This window comes from Bubalus kerabau, chromosome 6 (genome assembly GCF_029407905.1).
Source record: "Bubalus kerabau isolate K-KA32 ecotype Philippines breed swamp buffalo chromosome 6, PCC_UOA_SB_1v2, whole genome shotgun sequence".
Taxonomy (NCBI): domain Eukaryota; kingdom Metazoa; phylum Chordata; class Mammalia; order Artiodactyla; family Bovidae; genus Bubalus; species Bubalus kerabau.
In genome coordinates this window covers 8891502-8901960 of record NC_073629.1, presented here as the reverse complement: position 1 = coordinate 8901960, position 10459 = coordinate 8891502, and the positions used below count along the sequence as shown (strand labels likewise).

Genomic DNA, 10459 nt, shown 5'->3' with positions numbered 1-10459 from the left:
CCAAATTTCTGGTTTGTCTTTCCCAGTGTCTTACTGTCTTTCACTTTAAAGAGAAACTTAGGGCGTTTGTTAACCATCTACTTCTCTGTTAGACTCAGTCCTTGGCAGTTTTTCCTGTTCATCTCCACCCCTGTTTCTGACTCTTGTTCCACTTCTCCATTCCCCGTTTCCTCTTTTCCCCTCACTTGCCCCCCCTTGCCCAAACCTTGTTGCCCACACTAATTGATAAACTCCTCAAGTCAAGCCTGGGTACAGAGTTCCAGATGGGAGAGAAGGGTTATCATGGGGTCTTAGAGAATCTTGAGGGGCAGTTTATCACCGTTCTGTCTCTGGACAGGGCTGGAGTGAGAAGGTGGGTTTAGATAGCCTTTCTTAGATAGCCTTTCCCAAGCACGGGCGTCCCTCTTTCCATGGTGACAGGGGCTTGGTCACTGAAGGACGGAGGCACGAGAGTTCAGATCTCCTAGCTCCCTTCCTTAGTTGGCCCTTCCGGGAGTTGCTCGTTTTCTCTTGCAGGAAGGGGAAGGGGCCAGAGCTCGGAGGAAGGCGTGGCAGGAAGGGGGGAACTCTGTGGTCAGGGAGCTGCTCACAGCACAGCTGCGCAGTGCAGGCAGAACGTCAGATCCCCAGCTCTCGGCCCCTCAGCCCCTGGCCAGGATGATCCCAGCAGTGCTCCTGCTCTTACTCCTTTTGGTTGAACAAGCAGGTGAGAGGGTTTGATGAGGGACGGGGAGCAGGGCTCCAGGGTGGGAATCAAGGGCATGTGTCTGAGGGACAAGGTGGGAACAGACGGAGGGAGGCCGGCATGGGGCAGGTGGACACGGAGACCCTGAGGCTGGTCCCACCCCGTCCCCATCAGGGCACAGAAATTGTTCCCTCTTGTCCCCTTGTTATTTTTTCAGGGCTAATACACCATAAGGCTTCAGTTTGGCAGAGGAGTGGTTCTATGACGTGAAAAGCTGGTCCGGGGGAAAGCTTCCATTTCCCATGATGAGCGTTTTCTGTGGGGTGCATTTGGTCTTGTCCATTGGGAACTGATCTCTATCTGGTTAAATAACAATTATAAAGCCCCCTTTAGGAAGGCAGGGGCCTGTCCTTGTGTTTAGGGGTGAGGCAAGGATAGTTAAACACAATTGCTGCCTCTAAGGGGTTTTCACTAAGGCGCAGCTGAGATGAGGGCAGGCAGCACACGACGCTTAGGTCTAGAGAGCTGGGAGCATCACCTGAGAAATACTGAGGCAGAAAAGGAAGGTCTCTGTAGTTCTGAGGCTCCAGCATTCTCTGACCTCTTACTTCTTGCTCTCTCGGAGTTGTCTTTTTTTAAGACAGGATGGTCACAGCTGGGGTTCGGGGAGGAAGAGGTTAGTGAAACTTAAAGGGAAGTGGGGAAATTAAAAAAGATGGAGTGGGATGGACTTCCACCAGCCCAGCTGTGAAGGTGGAGGGAAGGTCTAAGTGAGGGGCCAGTCCGCTGCCATAAGATGAGGTAGTAGGGCCACTGAGGCATAAAAGAGAGGGTGCAGGCTTTAAAAGTGGAAAACCTAGGTTTGAATTCAAGTTCTGTCCCTTAACTCTGTGGCCCTGAAGAATTACTTTTCTTGGCCTCGGTTTCGTCATCTACAAAATGGCGATGATGCTTCCCTCGAGGGGTAGTTTTGAGATTTATGCAATGCTGTGTCTTGAAGAACGTCACACCATAAAGCACACTTAACTGGCATATCACATGCTCACGAGCTCTTCTGATAGGGGTCGGAGCTGATAGAGGCTGGAGCTCAGACGTTATTTGATTTTTTTCATTGCACAAAACTTCCTCTCTCGGTGGCCCAGAGTGAGTAACGGGGCAGAGTACCCGGAGCCGGAATCCATACCGCTTGTAGTCATTCCCTTGAGCCTGGGCCGAGACGCTCACTCAACCTTGTGTGTAGAGCCATCGGGATCCATAAGGCCAAGGAAAGCAGGCACCTTGTTTTTACGTATTTAAGTGTCTCAGGATGGGGGTGGCGAAGGGGGAAAGCAATGTGGCTGAGGCTAGATGACCAATAATAGAGTGATTGCCTTCCCTCCCTTCCTCAGCTCACATCCTTCCTGTCCAGCCCTCAGCCACAGGTCACAGGACTTAGCAAAGACACCCCTGTGGTTTCTTTGCTGAAATTTGTCACTGCCTGCCCTCACTTTACCCCTCTGGGCTGAGGTTTTCAGCCCAGTGAACACAAATGGGTCCCTTGAGGGCTATGAAGTGCTCAGTGGTGCCTAAGGAACCCACAGTGCTAAAAAGTTGGTTGGGGGCTAAAAGGGGAAGGCTCTCGACTCTCAGAGACTATAAGTTGCATCACAACGAACCCTTTCACACTCCTGTCCTACCCCTACCCTCGGGTGAGGGAGAAAACTGAGAGGTAAGAGAAACAGGAATCCAGAGAGGAAGATGAAGTTGCTTCCCCTGGAGGGTGCTCCTTCAGGCCCCGTCCCACCTCCCAGAGCCCTTCCCTTCTCTCCTCTGAGCACCAGATCTCCCCCGCTGCCCCTGACCTGATGCGTGCGCTCTCTGCCTTCAGCGGCCCTGGGAGAGCCTCAGCTCTGCTATATCCTGGATGCCATCCTGTTTCTATATGGCATTGTCCTCACCCTGCTCTACTGCAGACTCAAGGTAAGGCAGGGGCAGGGTGGGCTGAGGGCTGGAAGGAGAAGTGGGAGGTTGGTGGCAGCATGGCTTCAAGGCAAGGGGAAAGGGGGTTTGAAGTCCCCCGTGAAGTCTGGAGGGGGAGCTGGGCCAACCAACCTCACCTTTGCTAATGACTTTCCTCCAGTTGCAGGTGCGAAAGGCAGCTACAGCCAGTGAGGTATGAACCCACCCTCAAAGGGGTGTCAACCATTTTTCAGACTTTCAGCCCTTCTAGGGTTTTAGCCTTGGGGTCTGTGGTCTCTGGGGTGGGGCATGGGACTCAGGTGCTGATCTGTTTAGCTTCAGAGGCCCCCTCCCACCTCATCCTACCCACCCTGCCAGCTAGCCAAGTCACAAGTAAAATATTCAGCAGGCAACGAGGAAGAGTCAAGTGTAGAGTGACATTGAGTACATGAGAGAGTTGAATGTTGTGTATGTACGTGTGTTGGTAGTGTTATGGGCAAATGTGCGTTCATGCCCCAGAGTGGCCTGAGGGAACCAGTCACCCCTGGCCAAATACCTCCCTGGGAGGGCAAGATGTTGAGAGGTCCTGTGGGACATGTTGGTCTCTAATGCTTTGCCCCTTTTGCCTCTACAGAAATCAGATGGCATTTACACGGTAAGTGAACCTGCCTCCCCACCCCAACCTGGACTCCTTGTCCAGGAAGTCAGCAGAAGAGGGTGGGCTTCTGAGTGACCTTTGGAAGGGGTGGAGCCTGCGGGGGTGGCTAGGAGGCCCAGTGATGGGCTCAAGCTCCTGACTGTCTTTTGACCTCTATCTCCAGGGCCTGAGCACCCGGACCCAGGAGACTTATGAGACCCTGAAGCATGAGAAACCACCACAATAGCTTTAGAACAGATGCCCTTTGTCACTTCCTTCAAACGCTGTCCTCCCAGCCCTTGTGGTTGGCATCACATATGCCTCCCCACCATAAATGCCAGTTGACTCTTCCCCTGTAATGACTCTCTGCCCCTCATTAATAATCACCAGTGATTCCTCCTTGTCACAGACCTCAGATGCTCTTCACTGATGTCTATATTCTAGTCTCACCCCTCTATGCCACCCTTCCCCTCTTCCCCACCCCCAGGTCCTACTAAACAGTGGGAAGGGACTAACATCAATAAAGACACCATAGACTGGACTCCATTCATTCATGTAAGATATTTATTCAGCCTCTACTAGCCTAGGCTGGATACTGAAGATACCATTTCGAGTAAGGCAAACTCGGTTCCTGACCTGCCAGAGCTCGTAGTCTAATAGACTTCAGGGTTGTTTTACTTGATTGAGGAATGAATGCTGACTGTGACTGGGGGAATGAAGAAACTTCTGACCCCCAGGTTCTCTAACATGGAGCTGGAGCAAGGAGTAATGTGTTGGGAGTCTAGGCACATTCAGAACAGTCAAACCCAAGAAATGACTTTCTCACCCAGCATGGCCCTCCATGCCTGACAACGGGAACAAGGTTGGGTTGCAGGCAAGCCTGGCTGTCCAACCCCCGATAGTCACCAATCCAGATCAGAGTGGGCTACAGGGAGCAGAGTAAGCACATCTCATAATACACATGCATATGGGCATTAGCAGAGCTGGAAAGCCAAACGTGCAGAAGGGATGGTGTGACAAACGCGTGTGAGACTCCCAATGGAGGGTTTAATAGAAGATGTTTTCTGTGGATTCTGGGGTAAGATGGACCTCAGGGGGCCAGGTTGGAGTTGGAGGAGGGTAAGGCAAAGGGGAGGGCTTCCTAGGTGGCACAGTGGTAAAGAATCCACCTGCTAAAGCAGGAGGCACAGGGATCTGGATTTGATCTCTGGCCCAGGAAGATGCCGTGGGGGAGGAGATGGCAATGCACTCAAGTGTTCTTGCCCGAAAAATCCCATGGACAGATGAGCCTGGAAGCTACAGTTCAAGGGGTCACAGAGTCGGACACAACTGAGCATGCGAGCAAATAAGGCAAAAAGGAACAAGTCGGGTCCGGGTAGGAGGCCAGCTCCTCTGAGCACACAGGTGGGTGGTGAAGGGATGCCCCTTGTCAGTGCCGGTCCCGTTTCTAAGCAGGACTCTGTGGCAGTATCTGAGTCCCTTCTGATGTCAGCCCTACCTCTGATCCCACAGGCCTGTGCAAATGGGTCCAGGTCTCCAGGCTTACCCCCATCTCCCCCTACCTCCACCCCGTGCTGGGCAGTACTTTGCACTGCATGGTGACTGACACTTCAGTGTTTCCAGCTTGTACCATTTGATCCACTCATTAGCCCTGTGAGGAAATTCAAGCTCTTTGAAGTTAATTAACCTGTCCAAGGTCATCTTGCAAGTGAGGGACAGATCTCTGTCCCTGCATGTTTTACCACATGTGGGGGGCGGAAAAAAAAAAAACGATACTGAGAAAGAAAGGGGAAGAAAGTAATTTTGAGTGGTAAGGGGCTAGAAGGCCAGACTGAAGAGGTTGATTAATATACAGAAGAGGGGGACAGGGATAGAGTGGGAGTTTGGGATGGAGATATGCACACTGCTATATTTAAAACAGATAACCAACAAGGACCTACTGTACAGTACAGAGAACTCTGTTCAATCTCTATAATAACCTCAGTGGGAAAAGAATTTGGAAAAGAACAGATATATGGAATATGTATAACACAATTACCCTGCTATGTGCTTGAAACACCACATTGTTAATCAATTATACTCCAATATAAAATAAAAGTCTTAAAAAGTATACAGAAGAAACTGGAGCCATTTCTGATGTCTTGGGAAAGGTGGTTTCAGTGGGATATGAAGAATGAGTTAGGGTAGGGAAGTAAATATTTTAAAGTATAAACAAACTTTTATTGGAAATGCCCATTTTCCCATTTGGGGATTGTGAATCTCCTGCATCAATCCAGCCTGGCTTACATTCCATTTTGATTTAAGCCAGGTTATTACAGCTACCAGAATTTCTCAAGTCCTAGATGTCCACCAAGTTGGAGAACTGGCAGGCCTTTAACTGGCTATCACGTCTGCTAGTTCTAGGCTCTAAGATAGCCACGAGAATTTAGGCCAGTTCTATGAACAGCACCCAGATAATGGTAAGGGAGGGGCTTTCCTGGTGGCTCAGACAGTAAAGAATCTGCAGTGCAAGAGATCTGGGTTTGGAGAAGGGAAAGGCTACCCACTCCAGTATTCTTGCCTGGAGAACCCCATGAACAGAGGAGCCTGGTGGGCTACAGTCCATGGGGTCACAAACAGTTGAACATGACTGAGTGACTGACACTTTCACTTTCAATAGTAGGGGAGATACTTGGAATGAGTGTTCTGCAGACAGGGGTCTAAGTGAGAGGTTTTAAATGGAAGGATTAGAGCACCTCCAGGGAAAGCTTCTCCGGTGGCTCAGCTGGTAAAGACTCTGCCTGCAATGCAGAAGAACTTGGTTCAATCCCTGAGTATAGAAGATCCCCTGGAGAAGAAAATGGCTACCCACTCCAGTATTCTGGCCTGGAGAATTAAAGAGTTGCACACGACTGAGGGACTTTCACTTTCTTTTCTTTTCAGGGGAGAAGCACAGTGTCCCCTGGCTCAGAATGGAGGGGAGGGGCCTTGGGTGACACCTCTGGGCTCATTTGGGGAAGCTTTCTCCTCTTCATAGTGTGGTAGAGGAAATTCTGAGGGGTGCTTTCATTTCCCATGACCTCTAGGAGTCTAGGGATTCAGATAATGAATCTTTCGTGCCTTTCAAGGTACCATGTCCAAGGCCAAGTCTCTATGCCGTTCCCAGGCCTGTGAAAAGATTCCTTGTGTTTGGAGAAGAGTCACCAGCACCTCCCACCCTGTCATTTCCATCACTGGTCTCGTCAACCCTTTCTCCACCCCTTCACACCAAAATCCCTTTCTTGTTAGAAGCAGATTTCTCTTTGTTCTTAGTCCTACTCTTTCCCCACGACCCTTATTTCTCCTGGTTCCCCAAACAGAGCAGGCTTACAACTTAACTCCTGCAAAGTTTATTGTAGAAAACAAGGAGTGGGCAGGGAGAGGCACCTCAGGCCTGGCCAGCGGGTGTGCCAGGGGCGAGCGAGGGGTGGGAGGCCCGTGTCTGCACACCTCAGCGGGTGGCAGGCTGCTTTTTGGGGTCTATAAAACTGCTCAAGAAGTTAAGCAGGTCAGTCCCAGCCTTCTTGAAGAAGGGCGTCAGTTCCTCCTGCGTCTTCTCAAAGTAGGCCCTGGCAACGTGAGGGGTTAGAAGTGAGGGCGAGGGACGGGTACTGGCCTTCTTGTGGTGGGAGGTGAGATCCGAGGCCCCAAACCCTAGTGCCTGGTCTGTCCCGGCAGACAGACAGGAGGGGAGACAAGCTCTCAACCGGGCAGAGGAACAGACCATAGAGAGAGAAATTCGAAGCCCAGTTCCTGCTGCCCCTCCCTGTTGAAGAGGTCTGAGGGATGTGTAGGATGATAATGGCATTTCCTCTACAATTAAACCTCATCCTCCCTAGCCCCCCACCCCTGAGCTCAGTGCTCTGTGGGATCTCCCAACTTCCCCTCTTGCTCTCCACAGCCCCCTGGTCCCCAAACTCCCTTTGCTGAGACTTACTTGGCTTGGGTTTGAAGCTCTGAGCCCTTGGCCTTCTCCACAAGGTCCTTGCCATAGTCGGCCACAGTCTGGAAGTACTGAGAGACCAGGCTTTGCAGATTCGGCTCCTCGGCCTGTCTCCGAACCAGAGCCCCTGTACATACACAGAAACACACACACGCTCTCTCAGTTGAGTCCCCAACAACGAGTCCCACATCTCTGCCAGGATTCAGCCTCAGCTCTCAGCCCTCTCCCTGAACAGGTATCCACCTCCAGGTCTTTGGATGGGTTTTCTGGGCTTTAGAGAGGGGATGATTTTCCTCTTCAGCTCTCTGGTTGCCAGACCTGGGCATAGCAGCACAGACAGCGGGGCACCTTCTCCTCCCTGGGACCCCTCTTCAGCTCACACCCACCTTCAAGGCCACAGATGGTCAGGAGCAGCACAGTCAATGCAAGCAGCTTCATGGTGTTAACGGCAGGGAAAGTGGCCTGCGAACAGTTGGGGGCAGGGGAGGTCACTGATGCTGCGTGGGCTTCCCCCTTCCCCCACGGCCCGCTCCCTACACGTCCCCTCCAACCCGGCTCCCTTGTTCTACCTGAAGTCTGTAGACGCGCCCTCGTCTCTTAATCTCTTACTGTACCTGGTCAGGGATGCTGTGTCTGTGTCTGGCCTGGCTGAGGAGGAAGGGGCTATATATCTCTGTGCTTCCCCACTCCACCCCGTCAGGTGATAAGGACTTTGGAGGAGTCCAGTGGGGCAGGAACTATGCTGGAGTAAACAAGTGAGAGAAGTGGGGGTAGGAGAGGCCAGCATATAGGAGATGCCTGGTGATGGGGTCAGAGACAGGGCCTTAATGGATGCCAAGGGCATACATTTTAGTCCTATTCAAGATTCATTCCTTTGGGGCCTGGGACCAGTAGTCCTTGGATCTGAATCTTTCAGTAAGCAGGATTTCTAGGGTTTTCTTCTCTTTTTTCCTGGAAAACTTTGATGTATCAGATCTAACGACCTCAGCCCTTGGTATCTTTGTACCATTATGGGTAAATTTCATCTCCCAACCCTACCCCCATTCACTGAAACTTGGCAGAGAGGTATTGGGGGACAGAAAAAAGGCGATAAAATCAGGGACAGGGGTGAGGGGAATGCAGGTTAGGAGAATAAGGATTAGGGCCAGAGGCCAGGTGTGATCGACTCTGTACTCTTTTGAGTTAATGTGTAATGAATGAGATGGGGGAGAAAACACTAGAACCAGAATGACCTTCCTGAGTGCAGATCAGCAAGCACAGCCCTCCCCCAGTAAAACAAATTCAGAAAGCAGCTGCTGCCCACCCCACACCCCCTCCCCCCACCCCACACCCCCATCATTGGCGTGCTCTGGCAGGATAAAGGTTGAAGGTCTCTGGGCATTCGATCCGCTTATCAAGTCCAGGCAGTGGTCAGCCAATACAAGTCAGCAGGGGCCATAACATCCCTCCAACCAAGGTCCTGGCCCTTGGCCCTGTCCTGATTGTGAGGGAGGACAGAGATGCATTTCCCAGGCCCAAGGCCTTTGGGTGAAATCAGCTAAATAGAGATCACAAGTACTTGTATCTTTCATCCTTTGACCTCTTCCTGAGAGATGGGAGTGGTGATGTGAGCACTAGTAGGGGAGGCGACTAGAGCCTAAGAAATTTTATTCTGTCTTCAACTATTCCCCTGTGGAGCACTTAGTGCTTGAAAGGGAGCTCCATTGATTTGTCTCTGGCTTTGGAGTGGAGCGCATTTGAGGGCAGGAGCCTATATTTCTCAATTTGATTTGCCAACTCTGCCTAGGGAATCTTTTCACTTTCTTTCCTAGGGAACCAGGGAAGGAAGAATCAACTTCAGAGGTCAGGTGTTTCAGGGACTACTTCTGCTGGAACTCAGGTTGCAGCCCCTGCTCCTTTACCCCAAGCTCTCACACCCATTCCCTTTCTACAGAGAGGACTCTTGGGTGAACTTTAAAAGGTTTGGACCTCCAGGAGGGAGGGTGGGTTGCCGGGGTCCAGCCCCAGCTGATCCAGGGTATTCGAAGGAGAGACGGCGTAGGCGAGGGTCAGGAAACAACTGCTTAATTAAACGTTAATTAAGGATATAAAGAGTAATAGAATGAGGATAGCTCAGTAGGAAAATTCAGTGGAGAAAAGAGGCTGAGTAGCTTGGTTTATGCAGGAGACCAATAAAACTTCAAGAAGTTTGCACCACTTACGTAGGCCGCAGGCGTTCTTCCATTGTCCCGAAGGAGAGGAGACTCTGAGGCTTCCCCGGTGGGATCTTAGAAGCCCAGGCATAATTAGCAAGCATGGCAGGTTCCGTGCTCCAGATGGAGACTCAGCCAGAATTTGAGAGAGAGAGCGACACGGGGAGACCAAGTTTCAGTGAACAAGGCCCGCACTTTATTTTCCAAAGTAGTTTTTATACCTTAAGTTGTGCATAGAGGATAATGGGGGAAGGGGTGGAGTCATGCAAGGACAGCAGTTCCTGGTCCTAATCGAAGCCAGGCTTTCAAACTTATCATATGCAAAAGTTCAGGTGATTGACATCATCTTCTGGCCCGGAGGCCTGTTAACATTTTAAGAAACTTATTTTTCTCTAAAGGTGATTATTCCAAAGTCAGGCACCAGCCTCCAAAAAAGCATTGGACAAAAAAGCATTTTACATTTCTATACACCCATTATATCAATCAATACACTTCCAAGGACACAGTAGGTAAGGAGTATGGAGACTTAGCAGCAAACATTGGCTTAATAAGTGAAAAACCCTTCACCAATACAATTTCTAATCAATCTTTTAACTACTCAAAAGAATCTGTGTTTAGACAGTTTAGAACATCTTCTGCCTCTCACAGTTGGGAGGCTCTGAACAATCACATGTGGCCGGAAAAACCTATTCAGGCAGGCTAGAGGATTTCCAAAGGAGTTTGTAGGTTGAAACACTGTCACACCCAGGAATTATTAACTGGAGCTGTAAGCTAACTCTTTTTTCAGAGAGAGGTAGTGGGGGACAGCCCGCGTAAAGTCAGAGGTGTAGGTGAAAGCACAAAGCAGAAAGTAGGCAGACTCTGGTTTGGCGGGTAGATGCTCGAGAATTTCCAGGGGGACTCCTGAGGCTCGATCCTGCCTTTGCGTATGCCGAGCCTCCTTCCTCATGACCTTTGTCATGGGCGGAGTTCCTCACGCTGGCTCCCGGCAGTGATAGAATTCCAGTTGAGCTATTCCAGATCCTGAAAGATGATGCTGTGGAAAG

The 10459-nt window shown here is 50.6% G+C and overlaps 3 protein-coding genes across 8 annotated transcripts in view; 1 reads left to right on the top strand and 2 right to left on the bottom strand.

The window, feature by feature from the left end:
* PFDN2 (prefoldin subunit 2) overlaps window positions 1-10459 on the bottom strand; it is a 185846-nt gene that overhangs the window by 98449 nt on the left and 76938 nt on the right. The gene's annotated exons all lie outside the window — the stretch shown is intronic.
* On the top strand, window positions 88-3805 carry FCER1G (Fc epsilon receptor Ig). 3 transcript variants are annotated; one of them, XM_055587357.1, is made up of 5 exons: window positions 88-706; window positions 2553-2644; window positions 2811-2837; window positions 3258-3278; window positions 3445-3805. In XM_055587357.1, exons 1-5 carry the CDS (start codon window positions 658-660, stop codon window positions 3505-3507), a joined length of 252 nt encoding a protein of 83 aa, XP_055443332.1. In that variant the 5' UTR covers window positions 88-657; the 3' UTR covers window positions 3508-3805. The 3 variants fall into 3 exon arrangements, with proteins under 3 accessions (XP_055443332.1, XP_055443331.1, XP_055443333.1); XM_055587356.1 differs by having other exon boundaries at window positions 493-706; window positions 2805-2837; XM_055587358.1 differs by lacking the exon at window positions 88-706 and adding an exon at window positions 1050-1361 and having other exon boundaries at window positions 2805-2837.
* Window positions 6613-9740, bottom strand: APOA2 (apolipoprotein A2). 4 transcript variants are annotated; one of them, XM_055587352.1, is made up of 4 exons: window positions 9423-9689; window positions 7608-7683; window positions 7216-7348; window positions 6613-6847 (listed from the first exon to the last, which is right to left on the bottom strand). In XM_055587352.1, exons 2-4 carry the CDS (start codon window positions 7657-7659, stop codon window positions 6730-6732), a joined length of 303 nt encoding a protein of 100 aa, XP_055443327.1. In that variant the 5' UTR covers window positions 7660-7683; window positions 9423-9689; the 3' UTR covers window positions 6613-6729. The 4 variants fall into 4 exon arrangements, with proteins under 4 accessions (XP_055443327.1, XP_055443330.1, XP_055443329.1 ...); XM_055587355.1 differs by lacking the exon at window positions 9423-9689 and adding an exon at window positions 7836-7961; XM_055587354.1 differs by lacking the exon at window positions 9423-9689 and adding an exon at window positions 7791-7872.

What these genes read in the sequence shown, in the direction of transcription:
- FCER1G (XM_055587356.1), top strand. Translation starts at nt 658, where the DNA reads ATGATCCCAGCAGTGCTCCTGCTCTTACTCCTTTTGGTTGAACAAGCA. An exon ending in TGCTCTACTGCAGACTCAAG is followed by an intron (nt 2,645 to 2,804) that starts GTAAGGCAGGGG and finishes ACTTTCCTCCAG; the next exon opens with TTGCAGGTGCGAAAGGCAGC. An exon ending in AATCAGATGGCATTTACACG is followed by an intron (nt 3,279 to 3,444) that starts GTAAGTGAACCT and finishes CTCTATCTCCAG; the next exon opens with GGCCTGAGCACCCGGACCCA.
- APOA2 (XM_055587351.1), bottom strand. Translation starts at nt 9,504, where the DNA reads ATGCCTGGGCTTCTAAGATCCCACCGGGGAAGCCTCAGAGTCTCCTCT. An exon ending in GAAGAACGCCTGCGGCCTAC is followed by an intron (nt 7,349 to 9,422) that starts GTAAGTGGTGCA and finishes GTGTATGTACAG; the next exon opens with GGGCTCTGGTTCGGAGACAG. An exon ending in GAGCTTCAAACCCAAGCCAA is followed by an intron (nt 6,848 to 7,215) that starts GTAAGTCTCAGC and finishes TCACGTTGCCAG; the next exon opens with GGCCTACTTTGAGAAGACGC.